This window comes from Geotrypetes seraphini, chromosome 7 (genome assembly GCF_902459505.1).
Source record: "Geotrypetes seraphini chromosome 7, aGeoSer1.1, whole genome shotgun sequence".
Taxonomy (NCBI): domain Eukaryota; kingdom Metazoa; phylum Chordata; class Amphibia; order Gymnophiona; family Dermophiidae; genus Geotrypetes; species Geotrypetes seraphini.
This window is the reverse complement of record NC_047090.1, coordinates 27,160,930-27,182,687: the sequence shown is the minus strand read 5'-3', so window position 1 is coordinate 27,182,687 and position 21,758 is coordinate 27,160,930. Positions and strand designations below refer to the sequence as shown.

General features: G+C 43.0%; 2 protein-coding genes across 6 annotated transcripts in view; both read left to right on the top strand.

The window, feature by feature from the left end:
• Window positions 1-17,694, top strand: part of CFAP54 (cilia and flagella associated protein 54) — a 440,387-nt gene extending 422,693 nt beyond the window's left edge. For all 4 annotated transcript variants that reach the window (XM_033951153.1, XM_033951154.1, XM_033951152.1 and 1 more), the window contains 4 exons: window positions 1,529-1,635; window positions 6,946-7,123; window positions 12,448-12,522; window positions 15,741-17,694. In XM_033951153.1, the coding sequence (XP_033807044.1) occupies window positions 1,529-1,635; window positions 6,946-7,123; window positions 12,448-12,522; window positions 15,741-15,860 (480 nt within the window). In that variant the 3' untranslated portion in view covers window positions 15,861-17,694. The remainder of the gene's footprint in view (window positions 1-1,528; window positions 1,636-6,945; window positions 7,124-12,447; window positions 12,523-15,740) is intronic.
• A 3,620-nt stretch (window positions 17,695-21,314) lies between these two features.
• Window positions 21,315-21,758, top strand: part of NEDD1 (NEDD1 gamma-tubulin ring complex targeting factor) — an 89,727-nt gene continuing 89,283 nt past the window's right edge. The window contains exon 1 of one of the 2 annotated variants that reach the window (XM_033950761.1): window positions 21,315-21,470. The gene's annotated coding sequence lies outside the window, so the exon portion shown is untranslated. The remainder of the gene's footprint in view (window positions 21,471-21,758) is intronic. The other variant, XM_033950760.1, reaches the window with a different exon arrangement.

The following is a 21,758-nucleotide window of genomic DNA, read 5'->3' as shown; positions in this document are numbered from 1 at the left end:
CACAAATCATCTTTTCATATCAAAATCATAGAATCTATAACTCTCACTGCACTAGAAATACTAATGGTAGAAATAAACAGCAACTCTTCCCAACGCTCCATCTGCTGCATACTATTCTACATCTCTCTTGGAAAGTGGCTAGAAGCTGAACCACGGATCTCAGACATCATCTCAAGAACCATGGTACAATATGACTCCACTTTTCATCATATCTCGTGGGAGACCTCAGCCTTTACCTAGACTCAATTCCAACTTTCAAATCCTGAAATTAGTTCATTTAAGAAGTTGAGACCTCAAACCCTCAACCTACATGAAATGGGCCATCAATTAGATTTGCTTGCTTCCTCCATTTCAGCAAAGCTTACAAGCTACCTAGAATTTAATTCGCTATCCACTCCTAGAAGTCACCATGTTCTGGAAAGAAATATCAGTAACCAAACCGACCCCCCTGAGTAGCCTCTTATTATTGAAACAAAGTAGCCCCTGAAACATACTGGAAAGAAATAGATAACTCATTACTATCCTTCCCCATCCCTGACTAAGACTTCCTGGACCATTGGATACCGATCAGTGAAAACATCCCAAACAAACTAGCCCCACTCAAATGCAGCAAAAGAATCAAAGATCATCAGAGAAGTGGCTCGACTCAGCACTTATGTTCCTAAAAGGAGCTTGCTGAGCGCTACTGGTGTAAACACCTATCTCCAGAAAACAAAATTAAGTGGCCAGAAAATCTTAGAATATAAATCACTACTGATTCAAATAAAGAAAGAATACAACAATTTATTATTTCTTTAGCACTACCAGACGCATGCAGTATTGTACATTGTACATGCAAGAGACGGTCCCTACTCAGAGGAGTAAGGCTATTCTTATGTTCTTATATTAAGAGACTCATTTTCAAAGTTAGACTCTAGTAGGCATCATAATACTGGTATATTAGGCTAGGGTTTTCCTGGCCAAATATACCAGCGCCTTACTCAATCCATGCCCAAACTCTGCCCCTAACCTTGCCTACTCTCCGGGTAGATGCCTTTGTGTAGACGCCTACTATGAGGTGGTATGCGCCTACTGAGTTTTGCGCCTACTGGCTAATTAATTTTTAAATTTAGTTTTTAATTGGTTTTTAATGGTGCTTTCAAATATCAGCACCAACTAACCAATTAAAAAATAATTACGGTAATTTAGGCGCCTAACTCAGTAGGCACTTTTTATAGAATCAGGGCCAAAGTGACAAACAATTGTTGTTGTATCTTCATCCCATCAGTTATGTGGATAGAGGCTTAATATTGCAGCTGTCCACATGGTATCAGCACTGATTTTGCTGCATAGATAATTCTATGCAGGCTGCAAATTGCATCCCAGCGCTGAATATTTGTGTTTTGTTTAAGTGCTCAGCTGATTTTGGCTTCTGAATACTGACCTGACAGTCTGAACATACTTCCATTATATTTTATATACTTCACTTGCTGATGGCCAAAATTTCACTACTGTATTAGGTTACCTGAGAGATATTTTTCTTTTCTAGATTATGTTGCTGTACGCTTACAATATGAACCGTGTCCAAGTTAAGAACCTGAAGACTTGCAACAAAACTGATGTGTTTTGTGGCTATGTGTGGATGCCTCTTGCTGGGTATGTTTTGCAAAAACAATTCATAATTATTGTTGAGAAATATTCTGTCAAATCTTTCAAGTACAAGTTATAAAAATGTTTAAATGTGTTGTCGGTGTAATATGGACTTGGGCTAGGTGCTCTGTGACTACAGAGGAACCTGAAAATCCATCCTGGATATTGCGAGACCTATTTTGGTTGATACTCCAAACTCTTTCTGTTCATTTGCAGTTTGCTACTGATATGGAGCAATGACAAAAATAAAGATTTTCTATAAATTAGAGAATGATACGGGGAAATTTGTCCCCATCCCCGTGGGATATCAATATCCCCGTCCTGTCCCCACAAGTTCTGTCCCTGTCCCATTCCTGTAAGCTCTGCCTTAACCGCACAAGACTCGAACACTTATGATTTTAAAGTGTTCGAGGCTTGGGCAGATGAGGACAGAGCTTGCAGGAATGGGGCAGGGACAGGGATAAAGTTTGCAGGGACAGGATGGGGACAAATTTTGTCCCCTTGTCATTCTCTGCTATAAATCCTCTGCTTCTTGGGCCTCTTTTTTCCTAAGGGAATATTTGCTATGTACAAAGAAGAGAGACATGATATCTTGTGAATGTATTATAAGCTTAATATACCTTTTATCTGAGGTGGGGGTATATTTTTGAAAGGATGTTTTAGAGAGAAATTCAAATATCCAAGCCAGGACTTTTGGAATTCCCACACTGTTTTTCAAGATCTCTGCCAAATGTAAAGCCTCTTGTAAAACAAAAATAGGATTAGGGTTATCAGACATTAGGGGAAACCTGGACAAGTCCTCTTTTTAGAGGATTGTCCAGGTGCCCAGATGTTTGTTTTGGGTTTTTTTTAAAAAAAATTGGGGAGTCTGTCTAGGTTTAACCAGTTGATTACATCCAGAGAGAGCAGCTATTTTAGAAAGATGGATGTGGGCATGGGAAATCATGCTTTTCACCCCCACATGGATGTGGGAACAGTATTCTGATTTCACTAGTTGGTCATCCCATCATTGACATATCATATTCCCTCCCTGATGACAATATTCCTAGTCCTCCCCAACATCACAAAGAAAGGCCCCTTGGACATTACTGGACCCTTCCAACATCTCAAGCTAGCCCCCCTAACATCACAAAAAATTCCTTCCTCTTGAAGACCCCCAATTGTGGACAAGTTCTACATGTAGCAGCCTACCCCGGATTTACCTCTTCCTTCTCCTCCAGGTTCCATGGTTCTCAATACCCTTACCCCCACCCCTGACCCAGAATCAGAGGTCTCTAGTGTCTAGTGGGGTGGGAGTGATGTCCACTCATTCCTGTCTCATAGTCACTGGATCTCAAAAGTGGCTGCCAAGAACTCTAGTGGAAATATTGCAGTATTACCACTAGGGGGTCAGGTTTTCAAATATGGGAAAATGTTGAAGGAGCTCAATATTCAAAAGAGTTCAACTGGGCAGGAGAGACTCCTGTCCAGTTAAACCTTACTGAGCTGGTAGTACCGCTGGATATTGCCTGTGACAGCTGTTGCACTATCCAATTACTACCAGCACTGTGTGGGGACAAATTCAACTTGGAGACAGTAGATAACCAGGCAGCAGTGATGTTTGTCCTCCTTGCATATCCCCTGAAAGTGCTTGCACCTTGACTTGTACCACAAATGCATCCACCCTCTTGAAATGTATAAGAATTCCTCCCCCCACCCCTCACATCTCTGTAGGCCTCTTGGGCCTACCTTAAGATTCCCTGGTGATCTAATGTAGATAGGGCAGGAGCAATCACCATTTGTTCCTGCCCACTCTAACTGCAGATTCAAATTGGCTGCCAGGACTTTTAGTGGCAGTCTTACGGTACTATTAGTAATACCATGATGCTGCTGCTATAGGTTGCAGCAGCCATTTTGAACCTGGAGCCGACAATGGCAGGAGCGAGTGGGGATTGTTCCAGCCTTCCCTATCCTAAACCACCAGGGATCCCTGAGGGCCTGTGGGAGCAGCTCAAGGGGGGAAGGCTTTTGTGGGGAGTAGAGTTTGGGAGGCTGAAATACTCTTGGGGGTGGATTTGGGAGGCCACATAAGTTAACCTGCTATTTAGCCCACTACCCAGTTAACTAATTGGGTATTAGGTTGAATATTGCATCTACATGGTTGAATTCCAGGCAAAGTTAGAGTCTGGACCTTCAGAGCCACAATTTGGATCGGTGCCATATAATATTAAAACTTAAAAAAAATAGTTGATGACTCATAATCACTGATGCTAGATATTACTGTATTAAATGTATCCCACCTTAGGGGAGTTGTTAGATGTCTAGCTGGATGATATTTTGAATATGACAACTTTTTATTTCTTTTCCATGACTATTGCCCTTTCTAGATGAATGCCATATTTGTTTCATGGCTATTCCATTTGCCCTAATGCAGGGGTAGGCAATTCCGGTCCTCGAGAGCCGGAGCCAGGTCAGGTTTTCAGGATCTCCACAATGAATATGTACGAGATGGATTTGCATGCACTGCCTCCTTGAGATGCAAATCTATCTCATGCATATTTATTGTGGCTATCCTGAAAACCTGACCTGGCTCCAGCTCTCGAGGACCGGAATTGCCTACCCCCTGCCCTAATGAAAAGATTATTTTGAAAAAATAATTTCTGTTCAGTTTGGAATATAGCTAAACTACGACGATACAATTTGAACCTTTTTACTATATAGAGATCTTTGACAGATGTTTAGAGTTGCTCTTTGAGATTCAGCTGACTAAGTATGCAAAAAAAGTGTATTACTTACCACTGGCCACATGATTTAAATATTGTTAGAAGTCATTAATGAGTCAATATTCACTTTAACATTAATGAGTCAATATTCATTAATGAGTCAATATTCACTTTAACCGACCAGAAATGGCTCTGGCTGGTTAAAGTGCCTATTCAGAGCTAATTGTTCATTTTCAGCAGTACTTAACAGATTAGTTCTGCTGAAAATGACTGTTTATTTATTTAATTCATTTTATATCTCGTCCCAGAAAGCTCAGAACAGGTTACAAGGTAACATACATAATGCTTGGACAAACGAGTTACATAGTAATAATTAGTCAAATGGGTTACAGTGACATTGACATAATAGTTTGTACTTCCTCAATTAATATTCACAGATCATAAATAAGTCTTCACATTCTAAGTTAACATTCACAGGTAACATAGTTTGTTCATCCTCGATCAACATTATAGTTACATAATAAACTAGTCAATGGGTGCCTGACATCACTAATAATAAAACCCTAAGCGCACAAGCGCACTCCTACCTGCGTGATCTGTGATCCGTAGCTCTGTGGCCCCGCTTGCGCAGTAGGAGTCAGCGGAGGTTTTTTCTGCACATGCGGAGTCACCTTAAGCAGGCGACTCCCCCCTCCCGCCCTCACTCCATCTAACAGAACGGCCCCACACTCGCGGCCCCCCAGGTACTGTTCTGCGGCCCGTGGTCTGGCCGGCTCCCTTACAGTCCCTGACCGAAGTTATTTTTAAGTTCAAAGCCACCACGCAACTCCTCTCACAGCCGCACCTGCGTGGGAAGGCTCTCTGATGTCACATCAGAGAGAAGGCTTCCGACGCAGGTGGGGATCGTGAAAAGAGCCGCGGCGGCAGCTTTAAACTTAAAAATAACTCCAGCAAGGCACTAAAGGAGCTGGCCATAAACAACCAGCTGCTGGGAATGGGGGGGGGGGAATGCTGATGCTGCTGCTGCAGCTGCACAGGGATGTGGAGGGGGGAGGAAAATGCCGGTGCTGCTGCTGCTACACAGGGAAGTGGAGGGGGAGAGAAATACCGCTGCTGCTGCTGCAGCAGCACAGGGAAGTGGAGGGGGAGGGAATGCTGCTGCTGCACAGGGAAGTGGGGTGGGGTGAGGGAAATGCTGCTGCACAGGGAAATGGAGTGGTAGGGAATGTTGCTGCACAGGGAAGTGGTGGGGAGGGAAATGCTGCTGCAAAGGGGGCAGGGAGAGAGACAGAAAGAAAGACAGACAGCGGGAGGGAGACAGACGGAAAGAAAGGAAGAAAGACACAGGGGCAGGAAGAGAGACAGAAAGACAGACAGACAAAGGGGGCCAGAGAGAGAGACAGACAAAAAGAAAGACAGACAGACATATATTCTAGCACCCGTTAATGTAACGGGCTTAAAGACTAGTATATGTATAATACATTTTGTTCATCCTGATTTAACACTCACAGATAATATAGGTTGTTCATTCCAATTAACATTTGCAGAGGGAAATTGGATCTAGGTACTTTATCATAAGGTTACAGGATATGGCGTTAGGTGAAGAAATGTGTTTTTATTGCTTTCCTGAAGCTTAAAAGCCCTTCAATAGATCTGATATGTTGAGGCAATTTATTTCAGTAGTTTGGTAAGAAATCGGAGTAGGATCTGCATCTGGCACTTTAGAGTTGGAGGCTATGATTAGGGGGTAACTGTAGGAAAGTTTCCACCTGGAGGCAGAGCAGTCTGCTCAGGACGTAAGGTGAAAATTTGGCTGGTATATAGTCAGGCGCCATGTTGTGTAGGGACTTATATGCTAGTACTGAGCCTTTAAAGATGCAGCATTTTGCTATGGGCAGCCAGTGTGTTGCCGATAGTGTTTGGGATATGGGGTCGTGAATGCAAATTATCATTTTAGAGGTGTTCTGAGGGCAGAGTCAGCATTTGGTCACTTAAGTGGCAATATTCAGCACATTAACCGGCCAAGGTCATCACATATAAAGGACCACATAAAAAGTCATTGCTCATAGTTCAATATCACACTTAACCGGCTGTGGTGTAGCTAGCTCCACAAACCTTGAAATTCCGTGTTAAAGTCTGGACATAGCCTATCACTGCTGTCTGATTACTGGGCCCTAAGGGGGAAATTCTAGACATAGCACCTAAGTTAATTAACAAACACTGTTTAAAACGGCAAAAAAATGGAACCATAAAAGTGCCTACTAGCACCTAAATAATACGCACCAGAATTACGCCTATGCAGGCGCTTTAGGCTGCTGAACGCCACTATGGGCATGGCTAACGTTGGAAGTGGCCTTAAGTATCTACGTAGGTATGATTCACAACAAAGGTAGGCCCAGAAATGTAGGCCCAAAAAACCCTGGCCTACATTTCCGGCACTATCTTTCGCAGAGGTGCCATCACATGATTGACACATGATCGGGGGCCACTTTGTAGGGGGCGTCGATATCAGTGCTTTATAGAGAATCTGGGCCTCAATGTACAATATAGTCTAAGCCTACAGAGCCATACTTTATTTCAAAGAGAATATATATATACATTTTTTTGTTCTTAGAGTTGTTTCATTACGTGAAAAGATAATTGCTCTCAAGCATCAAATTGAACATTCATCGCAGCTACTGGAAAGTTTGCAACTACTGGAAAGTCCTGAAGTTTCACGGATAATTAAAAAGAAACGTTCAGTAATTGAAAAATCTAAATCTGAAACACTACAGTCTGGTTTAAAAGTAGAGGTCAGTAAAGAGAAATCATGTACATTCTTTAAGTTTCAAGTTTCTTTATTTTTGATATACCATCTATCGAAACAAATGTCTAGACGGTGTACAATATAAAAGGTTATAAGAGACAGTTAAAATAAGTAAATAAAAGCAATATTTTATTATATATTAAAAAAAAAAAATACTAGACTATGCAGCTGTCCCTGTAGTCAAGGTTCCTCTTGGGAGCACCATCTCCAAATGGAATAGTTTTGTGCATATCACAATAGTAATGAGCCTCATTCCTAAGCCAGAATATGTGGAGTCCAATCTCAGTCTCTCAGATTTACTGCTAACACTGACAGTTTCAAGAGAGCTTTGTTCTGGAGTTCGTAAGATATTGCAGCTAAAGGCAACCTATCCAGGTACTGCATGTTTGGAAATTCTTTATTGTCAAATCTATGGCCCCCAATACGATGACAAACAAGAAGAAAGTAAGGCACCAAGGAAACAAATCCTAGTGATGTAAAATATGAGAGATTTATTTAAGTATTGTCAAATCCATATGTTGCAAAGACTCTGTGCAGCCATGTTATGGCAACTCTGCCTGTATCATGAGTCATAGCATTGCAAGTGGACCCAAGTTGTATATAATTTCCAAAAAAACATGACAAAACTGCCATTAAGGCATCAAATTAAGTTTATCTGCGAACATAGCGCATTTACTCACCAAAAGTGTCTCCAATATGATAGGAAATGCATCCAGAGACAAGCAGGTGAGATGCAGGCACACTTAATGGTGAAGTCCTAGACTGTTCCTGTGTGTTGGTATTCTCCCCTAGCTACAGCAAGCTTTAATGGAAATGTGCAGGGACTCCCGTCTTCCGTGGCTCCTCCTCTTGCCATTTCTTTTTTTTTTTTTTAGCAGACAACCTCTCTGCTGGTTTAGGATTCCCACAGACTGGGCACTAGGTTTCCCTGCCGCTGGTGATGGACCAAGTTTAATTTTCATTGCGGCTTCTTCTTCTTCATGACATGACTTTGCCACACCTGCCAGCTACTCTGATAGCTCCCTCCCCCAGGTCCCCATCTTGGCACCGCTGGGGGAGGTAAATTGCTTCTCTCCATCATCTTTAAACTGGTACAAAGCGGCAGAGCCCAATAGATTGATGGATGGCCGAGATAAGCCAGAGGCTGCCAGATACTCTACCCCCTCACTTCTGGCCTGTACACCACTGACCTCTAAGGGATTGCCATGGCCTGCCTCAGCAAAGGGAACAACAAAGGGAAGACTCCCTCGAGCCCAGCTTTGGCCTCACAACCTTCTCCAGCCATGAAACAGCCTCCATCCTCTCAAGGTAAGGCTTCTAAATCTTCTAAGGCTGCCTCTCCTCCTACTGTCACCCTAACTACCTCACAGAAGCCATCTAAGCGTCAGCCTGGGTCAGACTCCACTTCCCACCATGCCTCTCCTCAGGAGTCTCTACATCTCTCAACATATCCTCAGCTTTTTTTTCTTTTATTATAGCGCTTTAAGCACGATAGCGCTCCCCTCCTTCAAGGGGTTCCAACACCTACTCCACCCACTCTCAGAAACACCAGCTCCCATGTGGGCCGAGGATTTCTTCCAACCCTCAACCTCAGGGTCTCTTAATGTTCTTCTTCCAGACCCACTTACAGCACCTGACTGAGGTCCTTCTATTTTATCTGCTGCTCACCACCACACCCCACAGACCCCTCAGACTCATGGTCTGATCTTGGCAGGGACATCACACCAGTACAGGACCCGTCAACTCCACCATCCATTCAGGCAGCCTAGCCAGAGGATTACTCATATCCCAAGCTCCTTCAAAATGTCTCTACCCTCCTCAGCCAAGCTACTACTCCAGTGAACAAATGCGATTTTCAGGCCATCCTGCAATCCTGCCAAACACCTGCAAAAGAACTCATTGCACTCCTTGTTCATCAGATTCTCCAGGACCTCCAGCTCTTAAATTGGCAGAAGCCTCAATCTGTTTCCACTGCTTTTAAATGCTTGGACCTCAAGTACAAAGTCCAGAAGGCCCCTGGTCACAAGTCGCAGCAGTTGTCACAACATTCTATGGTCTCGGAGTCAGCCATTATAAAGGCTAAGGAATGTCACCTCTTGGATTTAGTGGGCCATAAGGTACATCAAGTGACTGTGCTTTCATCTAAGACTATTGCCTATCAACTTCAAATCCTCCATTATCAATACTCATTCTTGCAACAGCTGGCAAGAGCAACTGTAAATGCTAGGGCAAATCTCCACATTACCTTACAAAAATCCACATATCTCTTTTTCATTACCAACTATGACGCTTACAATATGGTCTCACATTCTGCAACAGTTGCTATTTCAACTTGTCACATGGCATAACTTAAAGCCTTGGACTTCAGGGATGGCCTTCATGTTTGCTTTGCAGACACCCCCTGTCTAGGAGAAAGCCTATTTGGTGAGAAGGCAAAATATACACTGTCCCAGATCAACAAGAATTCCACTGCTATGCGTGAACTCTCAGCCCACCCTACAGCTCAAACTCTGCAATATCGCAGTACGTCTTCCTCTACTAATTATTGAAAGTCCTTTCATCAATTCTTTAAACAGTATTATCCTAGAAGACGATTTGCTCCTTATGCTAGACCCAACCTCCAGCATGCACAGCAGTCTTTTAACTCTCAGAAGCAACGTCCCAAAGATTGAAAACAGTCCTCAATCAATCATTTCCCTCCTGTCGAACCCAACCTCAGTTTTTGACAGGTTGTCAGTGGGAAGCTGGCTCAGTTACTTCCTTCCTACAAGGCAGGCCATTACAATGGAGAAATGGGTCCTAGATATCATATCACACGGTTATCGTCTCAACTTCCTTTGAAGATATCCCACATGCCTTAACCATAATGCACTCCTTATCAACATGTCCCGCAGCAGAACTAACCCTCCTCATTCAGATACTACAGTGGAGGAGGTGCACAGGGTTCTACTCAAATTTCTTCCTTATTCCCAAGAAAATTCAGGGGCCATGTTCCATTCTAGATCTCCGTTTACTCAATGCCTGCCTCAGGTGAAAAAAGTTCAGAATAATCTTGCTTTCAACCATTCTCCTCCAACCCAATGACTGGCTGGCTGCTCTAAATCTCAAAGATGCCTATACCCACTTCTCCAGTCATTCCACCCACAGGCAGAACCTCCGCGTCAAGTTCCTTAACCGCCACTTCCAGTACAAACTGCTAACCTTTGACCTCTCTTTGGCACCATGTGTCTTCATGAAGGGCCGTACAGTATTAGCAGCGCACCTGCACACAAAACACCACTTTGGGCCAGATTCACAAAACTCCCCTACTGATCCGTCCGGGTAAGATCCGGGTCCGGGGAGCTGATTCATGACATGTCCTCATGCAAATGAGGATGATTGGAATCATGCCCCCAACCGACTGTACAGATTGCTCTCCAGTGATCCCAATGCATGTGCAGACCATCTGTAGATGGTTTGCGCATGCGCTGGCCCTTCTTGCCCGGCAGAGCTGGGAAAAACTTTTTACTTCTTCTTTTACCTTCGTGAGCCTTTTTATTTATTTTCGCGAGCCCGTGGTTTTAACCCGGAGATCGGGGCTGAGTGTAGAGCAGCAGGAGATCGGGCTGAGAGCAGGAGATTGGGACAGAGAAGCAGGAAATTGGGGCTGAGAGCAAAGAAGCAGAAGATCAGGGCTGAGAGCAGGGCGGCCAGAACAGGAGAATCGGGGCAGAGAGCAGGGTTTTTACACAAATCACTGGTCCTCAGCAGGTGTTTGTTTTTGGATCAGCCAGCCCAGTCGGTGTGCCTGCATATGTTTAGTGAATCGTGTCCTTCCTACTTTGCATGCCATTTCCCCTCATTTGCATGTGTGGATCGGATCTGATCGGAGGATGATCGGTTAGTGAATTGGGTCGGAGGAAAATTGGGTCGCAAAGTGGTCGGGACACGATCGGTATCCTTAGTGAATCTATCCCTTTGTTTTTCCTTACCTGGATGACTGGCTCCTGGTAGTACATTCCAAGGAACACTTACTTCTCATTGTACAGGATACCTTATCCATCCTGCAATTCCTGGGTTTGATCATCAACTATGAGAAGTCATCTCTCCTGGATCGCTTGCTCACATTCATAGGAGCTCACATGGGCACCATCACAGATCATGCCTATCTGACCAAGGAGAGGCATCAAGCCATTATAGAACTTTTCAACCACCTGAGGGAGTCCTCTCATTTACCCAAACACAACATCTTGCACCTCTAAGGTCTCTCTCTTGTACTGCATGCAAGACTCCACTTGCAGCCTTTGCAGTAGCACTTCAAGTTGAACTGGAATCAGTAAACACAATCTCTTTCAAGTCAAGTTCCACTACCGGACTCCATCAAAACTTCTATTCGGTGTTGGATCCTCTCTCTTTCTCTAAAGGAGGTCTATCCATTCCAGTTCTGCCTCACCTTACCGTCATAATAGATGCCTTCAACACAGGCTGGGGAGTGCATTTTGGTCACCTCAAGTCCCAGGGTCATTGGAGCCCAGCAGAGCTGCATCTACATGTCAATCATGTAGAGCTACATGCAATCTTCTATGCCTTGTGAGCCTTCCATTCATGCTTGTGTCACAAGTGAGTGCTCATACAAACGGACAACCAAATAGCGATGTTCTATGTCAACAAACAGGGAGGTTCAGGTTCCCTACACCTCTGTAGGGAGGCCTATCACCTCTGGCGCTTTGCCCTATCCCTCCAAGTGATCCTTCAAGCAGTTTACATCACAAGGCAATCAAACATGATAGAGGACTCACTTAGTCGCAAATGCGAACCTTATGAATGGTCCCTCAATCAGATAATTCTTATATGACTGTTTCAACTATGGGGAACCTCAATCATAGACCTCGTTGCGTCCCAGAACAATGCTTTGTATTCCCCCTAATTGTAAACTTTATTTTCCCTCTGTCCCAACACCTCACAGGTTCTGGCTCCTGGCTCCTAGCTGTCAGTACCCTTCTCTACTGCCAACTACCAGCCCTGTCCCTTCCACCTTGCTGTGCCACATGCCTGAAACAACCTATCTGGCTCGTTACGCCAGGCTCCATCTCTTGCAGTATTCAAATCCACATGTTTGCAAGTTATTATATGCAGCTTAAATCCAACCTTAATTTGAAATATTCATACCTGTTTTCCTCTCTTGCTTTCCTGTTGGCAGAGGGATGGTATTTCTGGGTTTTCAAATGGGATTATACATTTTATCACATTAATATAGATAGTCTTTTTAAAAATAGTTGTAATTCTGTTAATCTATGGAAACTAACCAAGTCTTGCATTCTTTTATTTTAGGAAACATTTATTCAGTGCTGCTCCGAAGCTAAAGATTTGTTGTCTACTAGTTCATATCCAAAACCACTAACTGAGGTTGGTTTATGATAAAAAATACATTTTCTCTGATGAAAATTGTCATGACAATTTAAATTAAGTATATATAATCACATTTTAAGTTAAGATTTTTTTTCTTCTATGATGGTATTATTGTCTAATAGTAACTAGGAAGGAATAATCTTATCATGTACTATATACTCCACCCCCCCCATTCTATAAACTTGCTCATGTAGATTATAGAATACTGCCTTGCATGCCTAACTTCATTGTTAAATTAGGTGTTAATTGACTTTAAGTATGAATAATGGTCCTTAATTAACTGATTTGCAGTTACATGCATAACTGCAATTAGATGCTATTCTATAAACAAAGGGCTTGACTCTATAAACACGGCCTAGATTAGGCACCACTAGGCACCCTGATCACGGATGCTTAGCAATGTCTAACCTAAATTCGTGCTTAATTTTTTAAAATTAATAATTGATGTGTAATTGACCACACCATTTAAAAAAATGATTAAAAAAATTATTTTAATTGATTAGTGTTATGCACAGATATCCACATGGCACCTATGACATCCAAGTCCAGGCACCTTCTCACACCTAAATGACAAGTAGACATAGTTAAGGGTGGAGAATGGGCATGATAGGCATTGCTAGGTATTAAATTAGACCAGGTAAAACCTGGCCTAATTACTAAGCGCCCACCTCAACTAACGATGTCTAAGGATGCCTAGATGCTACTAGGCATGATTCTATAAAAGACGCTTAGCAGTTGATTGACAACTGCACAGATCGGTGCCTAAAAATTAGGTGTGGTTAGATGTCGTTTATAGAATCAGGCCCATAGTGCTTAAATGCTATAGCATAGGTGGATTGGGGCATGTCTTGCAGCTGTGTGCCTAAGTTATACAGTACAATATTATCACTTAGGTGCAGTCAATAGCATCTCTTGCTGTATAGCAAAGCTTTCCAAACTGTGAGTCAGAACCCCAAATAGGGTCACAGCCTAGGTGCTCTCTCCATTAATCTGTACTTTTTTTTTGGCCACAAAATGACTGGGAAACACTGCTATATAGTGCAGCAGTATTTTCCTGCCTAATAGGATGGTCCAAGAGTTGTATTGTAGACATTGATGATATGTATTTCAGATCATTACTAATCTGTTTATATATATTGACTTTGAACTTATATATTATTATGTTTTTATAATTTTGTTTAGACTTCTGATGCAGGCTCAGCCAAAATATGGCCAAAAAGTCAAGTTTTATGTAATTTATCTTACTGTGATGGAGTGTATGTCCCGTTACTAGAAACCCTGAATTTAAAGAGGAATGCCTCCAGGAAAATGCACTACCCAAAGACAGCATGAGCTTAAAGCTGGGAACAGATACTATTGATGAAATCCATTTGCATTCAAATTTACATATAAGAGAATTGCCTGCTGGGAAAGACTGGTAGTTTCTCCCTGAGGAGGAAAGGGGATAGCTAATAAGACTCCCAGGGAAGTTGCTTGGGAAATTGGGAGCTACTGGACCTCTCGAGGTGACTCTCAGGGGGATGAATGCTTGCAATTGCCTAAGCCCTGGTAAGCCTTACCTTGTATGGCCACATCTGGCCAAGGACCAGTGACCAGTAATCAGAGGGTCTGTGGGGCCCAAGGTACTGAAATACCCAAATTGATAGGTGACCAGAGGGTCTGTGAATTCCAAGGTATTGGAACACCGATAGTGACCGGAAAAGCCTGAGTGACCAGTGGTGACTGGAGTGAACACTCGACACTTATCTTCTTTTATTTGCCTAGTTTCCTTTTTTTGCCTTAGCCTTTGCCTCGGTGCTCTGATGCCTCTTTCATTCACATTGGCACGTATACATTTACTTAATCCAAAACAATCAGATGTTGATTATGTATTGCTCTTCTGAATTACATCTATTACTCACCAGTCCCCCACCCATTCTCCTTTACTTACAGGCTGCTAATAAGATTCTGGGTGTGTGAATAGAATAAACTTTCTACCATTCCTAACAAATCTGTTGGAAAAATGGATTCCCAAAAAAATTGTAGCTGGAACATATGGCATCAGTTTTGTACAAATATTCAGTCTTGATTAACAGTGTATCTTTTGTTGGTCATTAAAACCATTTAAAAAAGTGCCAACAAAAGCACATTTGGGGGGAATTCATCAAGCAGTCAATCGTTGGTCTTCAAATTATCTCAATTATAAAACGAGCTTCCTCTTATCTTAAGGGGTCCTGGTCCTTTTCAACTTTTTCGCAAGTCTTGAAAAACTATTTTATTTGCTAATCATTTCGGAAATCAGCCATACTAATATTTTCCGTCGGTTATTTTCTTATTCTTTGTATTTTTTTAGTTTCTGATAACCGAGTTGAGCTCCACTTTGGTTGAAGTCCTGGTATACAAAGCTAAGTTTTAGTCTAGTTTAGCAGTGTTAAGAGTTTAACTAACTTAACACACAATAATGGAATTAACGTGCGCTAAACGCTAAAAGCTCATAGGTATAAATTGAGCTTTGGAATTTAGCATGCATTAAGCCCTAACGCTGCTTGATGAATTTCCCCCTTTATCTTTTAACTAGCAAATTAATCCTAGACCTGATGTTTATTGATAAAACATTAGCTGAGTTCAAAGGTTTCAGATGCTCCAGCCAGGTCTTAATGAAATTATTGCCTCTGCAACATACAACAGAATGATGGTAGGAGGAAAACAGACTTCAAATGTTATCTTGTCGGAGCACTACTTGCTCAACCACAAATTCTGTTTATAAGAACCTGGGACAAGGGATATTACAGCAAGTTTCAAAAACCCAAACACTCTTCACCTTCCTGTGTTTGCTGGGGTATGAACATCATCATTAATTGCTGTAAGCCCTATGCTGGATTTAGTACTGATTTAATTATATCAAGACTTATAGAAAGACCACACTAGGGTGAAAGTTAAGTGTGGTCTTTCTATAACAGTCTTGATATAATTAAATCAGTACTAAATCCAGCCAAAGGGCTTACAGCAAGTTAATGATGATGTTCATACCCCTGTAAACACCGGAAGGTGAAGAGTGTTTGGGTTTTTGAAACTTGCTGTAATATCCCTTGGAGAAATCAGGTGACTGTGTCTCTAGCAAACTTGTCTCAGGTTCTTATAAAAAGGAGGAAAACAGATACAACATATATGTAACCACATTTTGATAGATTAAAAAAGATTTGCAATCATTTAACCTTCTTATTTCTATTTGACAGGCCCCTTTTGAATGTTCTATGCAGTCATTGACTACTTTGGAGAAAATCTTTGACCCTTCTGGTGGCTGTGTGATAAAAGACAGAAGTATTTTTGCCTGGATTACTTCTCTGCTCCCCTAGCAATATTTTTGGATGGAAATGTTATCATAATTTTTTTTAATTATAAAAGGAATGGATTATTTATAGAGTCACAGATTTTCAGATTGGCTACAATAGGGATCATTTATGATCTAGATAAGATTCCTAAAATTTTGAAGACCTAAACTCCTCGTGACAGCCCATGGCAACAGTATGACTCCTTTTTATTGTTAGTAGAAAGACCATAAACCAGAATGGGCGCCTTTCAGATTTAGTGGGTTTATGTAGGAATTAGGTGTTAGACTTCACCACATGCATTACAGCCCTAGTTACTGGAAGGACAGTTTTGTAACAGGGCATCAAGGTTGTCAAGACTCATAAGAGCATATGTTGTACTTATTTTATAAAAGTAACATAAGTGCTTATTTGCCTTTATAAAATAGCTCATCATACCAAGTTATACTTTGTCCAAGACAGGAGTAACTTCATGCATATTCTCATAAGAAACTTACTTTTACCTGGTCTTTATAAAGGGGTTTGCTCAGATGGTATTTGGTCATAGCTGGAGTTAGTAGCATAGACAGAACAATATTTTTTTGAGGGGGTAGAGGCCTGTGGTGATCATGGGTGGGCAATAGGCTGTGCCTTTCCTCTTCTTTCCTGCTCCGCTTCTCCCCTCCCCCCCCAAATTAAAATGATCTTAGCTAGTGGAGATTCTCAGACCTGTAGAAATCCAAAGCCCGGTCAGATCATCTAAAGCAGGGCTGCCCAAGTCCGGTCCTCGAGATCTACTGGCAGGCCAGGTTTTCAAGATATCCACAATGATATATGCATGAGAGAGATTTGCCTGCACTGCCTTCTTGGTATGCAAATCTCTCTCATGAATGTTCATTGTGGATACCCTGAAAACCTGGCCTACCAGTAGATCTCATGGACCGGACTTGGGCAGCCCTGATCTAAAGCATAGCTGTAAGTGGCTCAAAGTGCCATCATTGTGCCGACCCTGCGAACATGCCCAATTCTCACTCTGAAAAGTGGCAGCATATCCCAGACCATACCTACATCCACAAAAGCAGAGGCTAAGAAAACCCAGCATTAATATGGTGGTAATTGTATAAGACACATGTATATGTTAGTATTTTAGTCATCTATGTGTGTAAATAACATCATAAAATACTAAGCAATGTAAAGGTTTGCATGATGTGTTCTTTTGCACACAGCATAGTTCAGGTACAACATGGATAAAATAAGCACGGATTATAGGATCCTATAATTTATGTGCTTTCTTGCAAAATACAGATTTATTTTATTCAGTTGACATGTACCTCTAGAAATTCACTTGAGGAAACAGAATACATTTGAAAATGATGAACTAAGCTGAATAAGAAGCAGACGATAGATCCTTCCAGTTAGACAGGATCACTTTCAATGCCAAAGTCATAATCCTTTAAGTAAGAGTGATTCCGGTTCAGAAAGTGGGCGTGAAAATTTCATGAAATTTGGGACCCCTTACTAGATTTTTGCTCCACACATTCCTCCTGATCTTGTCTATATTGCAACTACCTTGTTAGCTGGCTTGCCAACACTAATATGCCTGATACTATTTCTTGTTATTATTTTACACATGATATCTAGAAGCTTACTGCTTGATTACTCATTACAGACGGAGTCTTGTAGCTTGTATAGATGATTGGTTTTATTTCTCTATTTTCTACGCTATGATGTGCATTGCTTATTCTTTTTTGATTACTTGAGCTACCTGATAGTTTAATGTCAGATATTGACTTCTGTTCAGTTTCTCAACATTGTTATTACTCTTGTTTGCTTTCTATGCTCTTTGCACTGTTTTGATTTGTTCTACATACCAATAAAACTTTTGAACTCAAAATGATGAACTAAAGAGTTTGTAATCTAATATACCTCAATATTGTTTCAAACTCAAAATGGGCACTATCTATAAGCCTTCGGAGGGGCATAATCAAAAAAAGTCTAAGTCCCCTTTTGGCCTAAGGCCCTAAACGTTGAAAGTAGAAGCAGGGACAATGTCCATTATAAAAAAAAACGTCCAAAAGGAGGTTTTTTTAAATAATGGCCTACCTCTACGTTCAGCTGTTTAAACGCCCATATAATCAACCTAAAAAAAGCCTAACCCCCAAACGCCCAAAACAAGAGCTTTTAGGCAAAGGAGGAGCTAGTCCTTCGCCTAAAAGCTGGATTCTGTAACCGGTGTCTGTCAAAAACAACACCGGTTACAGAATCCACCCCCCCCCCTACAATGATCCAGGCAGGAGGGAGCCCAAGCCCTCCTGCCCCGTCGAGCCGCGACCCCCCCCAACAATGATCGGGGCAAGAGGGAGCCCAAGCCCTCTTGTCCCGGCAAGCCACGACCCCCCAAACAACATCGGGGCAGGAGGAAGCCCAAGCCCTCTTGCCCCAGTGAACAGCAACCCCCCCTCACAACAATCGGGCCAGGAGGGACCCCCCCACAATGATCAGGTCAAGAGGGAGCCCAAGCCCTCCTGGCCAGGCGACCCCCCTACCCCCACCCCCACTAAGATCTGGGAGGGATCCCAGGCCCTCCTGCCCTCGGTGCACCCCCCTCCCACCATGACCCCTCTGAACCCCCGATAGGCCACCTACCCGCCGACCCCATGACCCCTTGCCGACCCCTTGACCCACCCCCAACCCCCCTTCCCGTACCTGTAGATACATTGGATGGACGGAGGGGTCCCAAGCCCGTCCATCCGGCAGACCCGCCATCCGTCGAATGGTGGGCCTTAGGGCCTGATCGGCCCAGGTGCCTCAAACCCCACTCTGAAGGAATGGAGTCACCTGCATCCAGAACTCACTCTTCCCTAGAAAACGGCATCTTCCTGGATCCAGCACTCATTAGAAAAGGTATCAAGCTGTATCAACGTTACCAACTTCTGGCACCAGGAAGTAGAACGAATGAAAGAACCAGAACATGGCAGCTTATCAAGCAACCAGACAAATTAAATCAATCAAAGTGTTGGTGTTCCCTGTGAAAAGATCCAGAGGGAATCAAAAAGCACTGAAACGGATAACATCCTTGAGCTACAGAAAAGGAATGCTGCCACACAGACATGTGAAGATGACATAAGAGAAGTAACTGAAGTCAGTCAGGATAAGGACAGATGGATAAGGTTTTCCTTTTCTCGTTCAAAAAAGCGAAGTGAGAATAAATAAAAGTATTGAACTAGAAAATTCTTCACGTTATTCTAAGCAACTAAAAAAAAAAAAGATTTTGCATGAGATATGTAATAGCAAATACTGAATAAAGGTAGAGGATTGTGGCAAAAAAAAAAAAAAAAAAAGAAAAGGTTCAAAGAATGACCAAGATGATAAAGGGAATGTAACTCCACTCGTTTGAGGAAAGACTAAAGAGGTTAGAGGGCTTTTCAGCTTAGAAAAGAGAAGGCTGTGGGGAGATATGATTGAAATCTGCAAAATCCTGAGTGGTATAGAACAGGTAAAAGTGAATCGATTTTTCACTCTATCAAAGATTAGAAAGACTTCGAGACACAAAGTTACGAGGAAATACTTTTTCCACCGAGAGACTAGTTAAGCTCTGGAACTCATTGCTAGAGGACGTGGTAACAGTGGTTAACGTAGATGGGTTTAAAAAAGTGTTGGACAAGTTCCTGGAGGAAACGTCCATAGTCTGCTATTGAGACCGATAAGGGGGAAGCCACTGCTTGCCTGGATTTGGTAGAATGGAATGTTGCAACTATTTGGTTTTTTGCCAGGTACATGTGATCTGGATTAGCCACTCTGGAAACAGGATATTAGGCTAGATCAGCAGTCTCAAACTCAAACCCTTTGCAGGGCCACATTTTGGATTTGTAGGTACTTGGAGGGCAGCAGAAAAATCAGTTAATGTCTTATTAAAGAAATGACAACTTTGCATGAGGTAAAACACGTTATAGTATAACGAGTTTTTACATCATGCAAAGTTGTCATTTCTTTAATAAAACATTAACTAAGTTTTCTGCGGCCCTCCAACTACCTACAAATCCAAAATGTGGATTATCTGAAATTATCAGAAGCAATTAAGGAAAGATTTATAAACTATAATGGTTATAGTTTTTAAATCTTTCCTTAATTGCTTCTGATAATTTCAGATAATCCATATTTTGGATTTGTAGGTATTTGGAGGGCCACAAAAAAACTTAGTTAATGTCATATTAAAGAAATTACAACTTTGCATGAGGTCTAACTCATTATAGTTTATAAATTTTTCCTTAATTGCTTCTGATAATTTCAGCTATACACAGCTGAAAGCAGTGTAACATGCAGAAAGTGAAAAACTATCAAAGTATCAACTGCAAGAGACAAGATTTTGGACCAACTATTTTGAGGCCCTTGATATTATAAAGAATGATTCTTAATGGAAAATTTGTGCCTTAAGTGTCCAGTGGTCGCGTTCTGGAACGTTGCCCGCCTCACTGCTGTAACCTCACGCAAGCGGTTTCCTGCGTCTGTACGCAATTGTCCTCTTCACTCCACCTCACAATCGCGTACAGACGCAGGAAAACGCTTGCATGAGGTTACAGCAGTGAGGCGGGCAACGTTCCAGAACGTAAGGTAACCACTGGAAGCAGTGCAGCCTGTACGCGTGTCCGGTGCTGGAGGAGGTGAGAGCTGAAGGCGGTTGCTGGATGCCAGATAGTTAAGGCACAAGTTTTCCATAAACAATTATTCTTTATAATAGCGAGGGCTCCTAAATAGTACCCGGCAGGCCGCGAGTTTGAGACCGATGGGCTAGATCAGGGATCTCAAAGTCCCTCCTCGAGGGCCGCAATCCAGTTGGGTTTTCAGGATTTCCCCAATGAATATGCATGAGATCTATGTGCATGCACTGCTTTCAATGGGGAAATCCTGAAAACCCGACTAGATTGCGGCTCTCAAGGAGGGAATTTGAGATCCCTGGGCTAGATGGACCATAGGTCTGAACCAGTATGGCTATTTTATTCTTATGTTCTTCTGGGGAGGGATTGATCCACCTGGATTCAGCACCAACCCTCCTCACATCCACTTGGATGAAACACCCATTCTCCTCTGCAGTGATGGAGCCGGCACTCCTGTTCCTGCATAGAGTATCATCTGGCTCGCTCCAGCGCTCTTTAATCCTCCAAAGCTGTGACGGACCCGCCCAGCTCCCGCAGTCACTATCCTCAGAAGGGCCATTTCTACCCCGACACCGCCTGATGGCTGGATCCATCCACTGGTGGTGCCTCTTTTTTTTTTTTTTTTAATTTCTGGCCACGCACAAACTACGGGATTTCCTTCTCCAGGCATCTCCCGAGCAACCCGACGCAGGGACGTCAACAAGGGTCGTGGCCGGCCACGCCCCCCCTGCCCCGGTCTGGTATCGAACCCAGCGCCGGCCCCGCCTCCTGCCTTCAAACTTGTCCGAGTTCAAAGGGGGGCGGGGTCTCCTGGCGGAGTCTTCCTTCCTCGGCTTCCCTTGCCCCTCCCCGCCCGCTCCCTCTTTGTCACGCCCGCCACGCCGGAAATAGGAAGTGGCGTCAGAGGAGGGGGCGGGACGCCAGAGAAGGAAAGTTCCGGGACTCTCGGCGGGCAAACTTGTAATGAATTCGTGATGCCGGCGACCTGAGACACGTTCGGAAGGTGCGATGTGGGTGCTGGTGCAGAGCTTGAGAAAGAGGAAAAGAGGCTGGGGAAGGAGAGGAGAGGGGTGGGGGGTCCCTGAAGAGTGTGAGGGAGGGGAAGTGCTTACCACTTGCTATCTCTGTGTCTCCTAGAAATAACAGTCCGCTTAGTTGCAGATGGAGCCTTCTGGCACTGCCCCCTCTGGGAGTCCGAAGGAACAACAGGCAACTAGGGAGCAGCTGTAGACTTTGAAACGGTTTCAAGTACTGCACGGTGTGCTTTAATGCTGGCTGTAGAATCACTGGG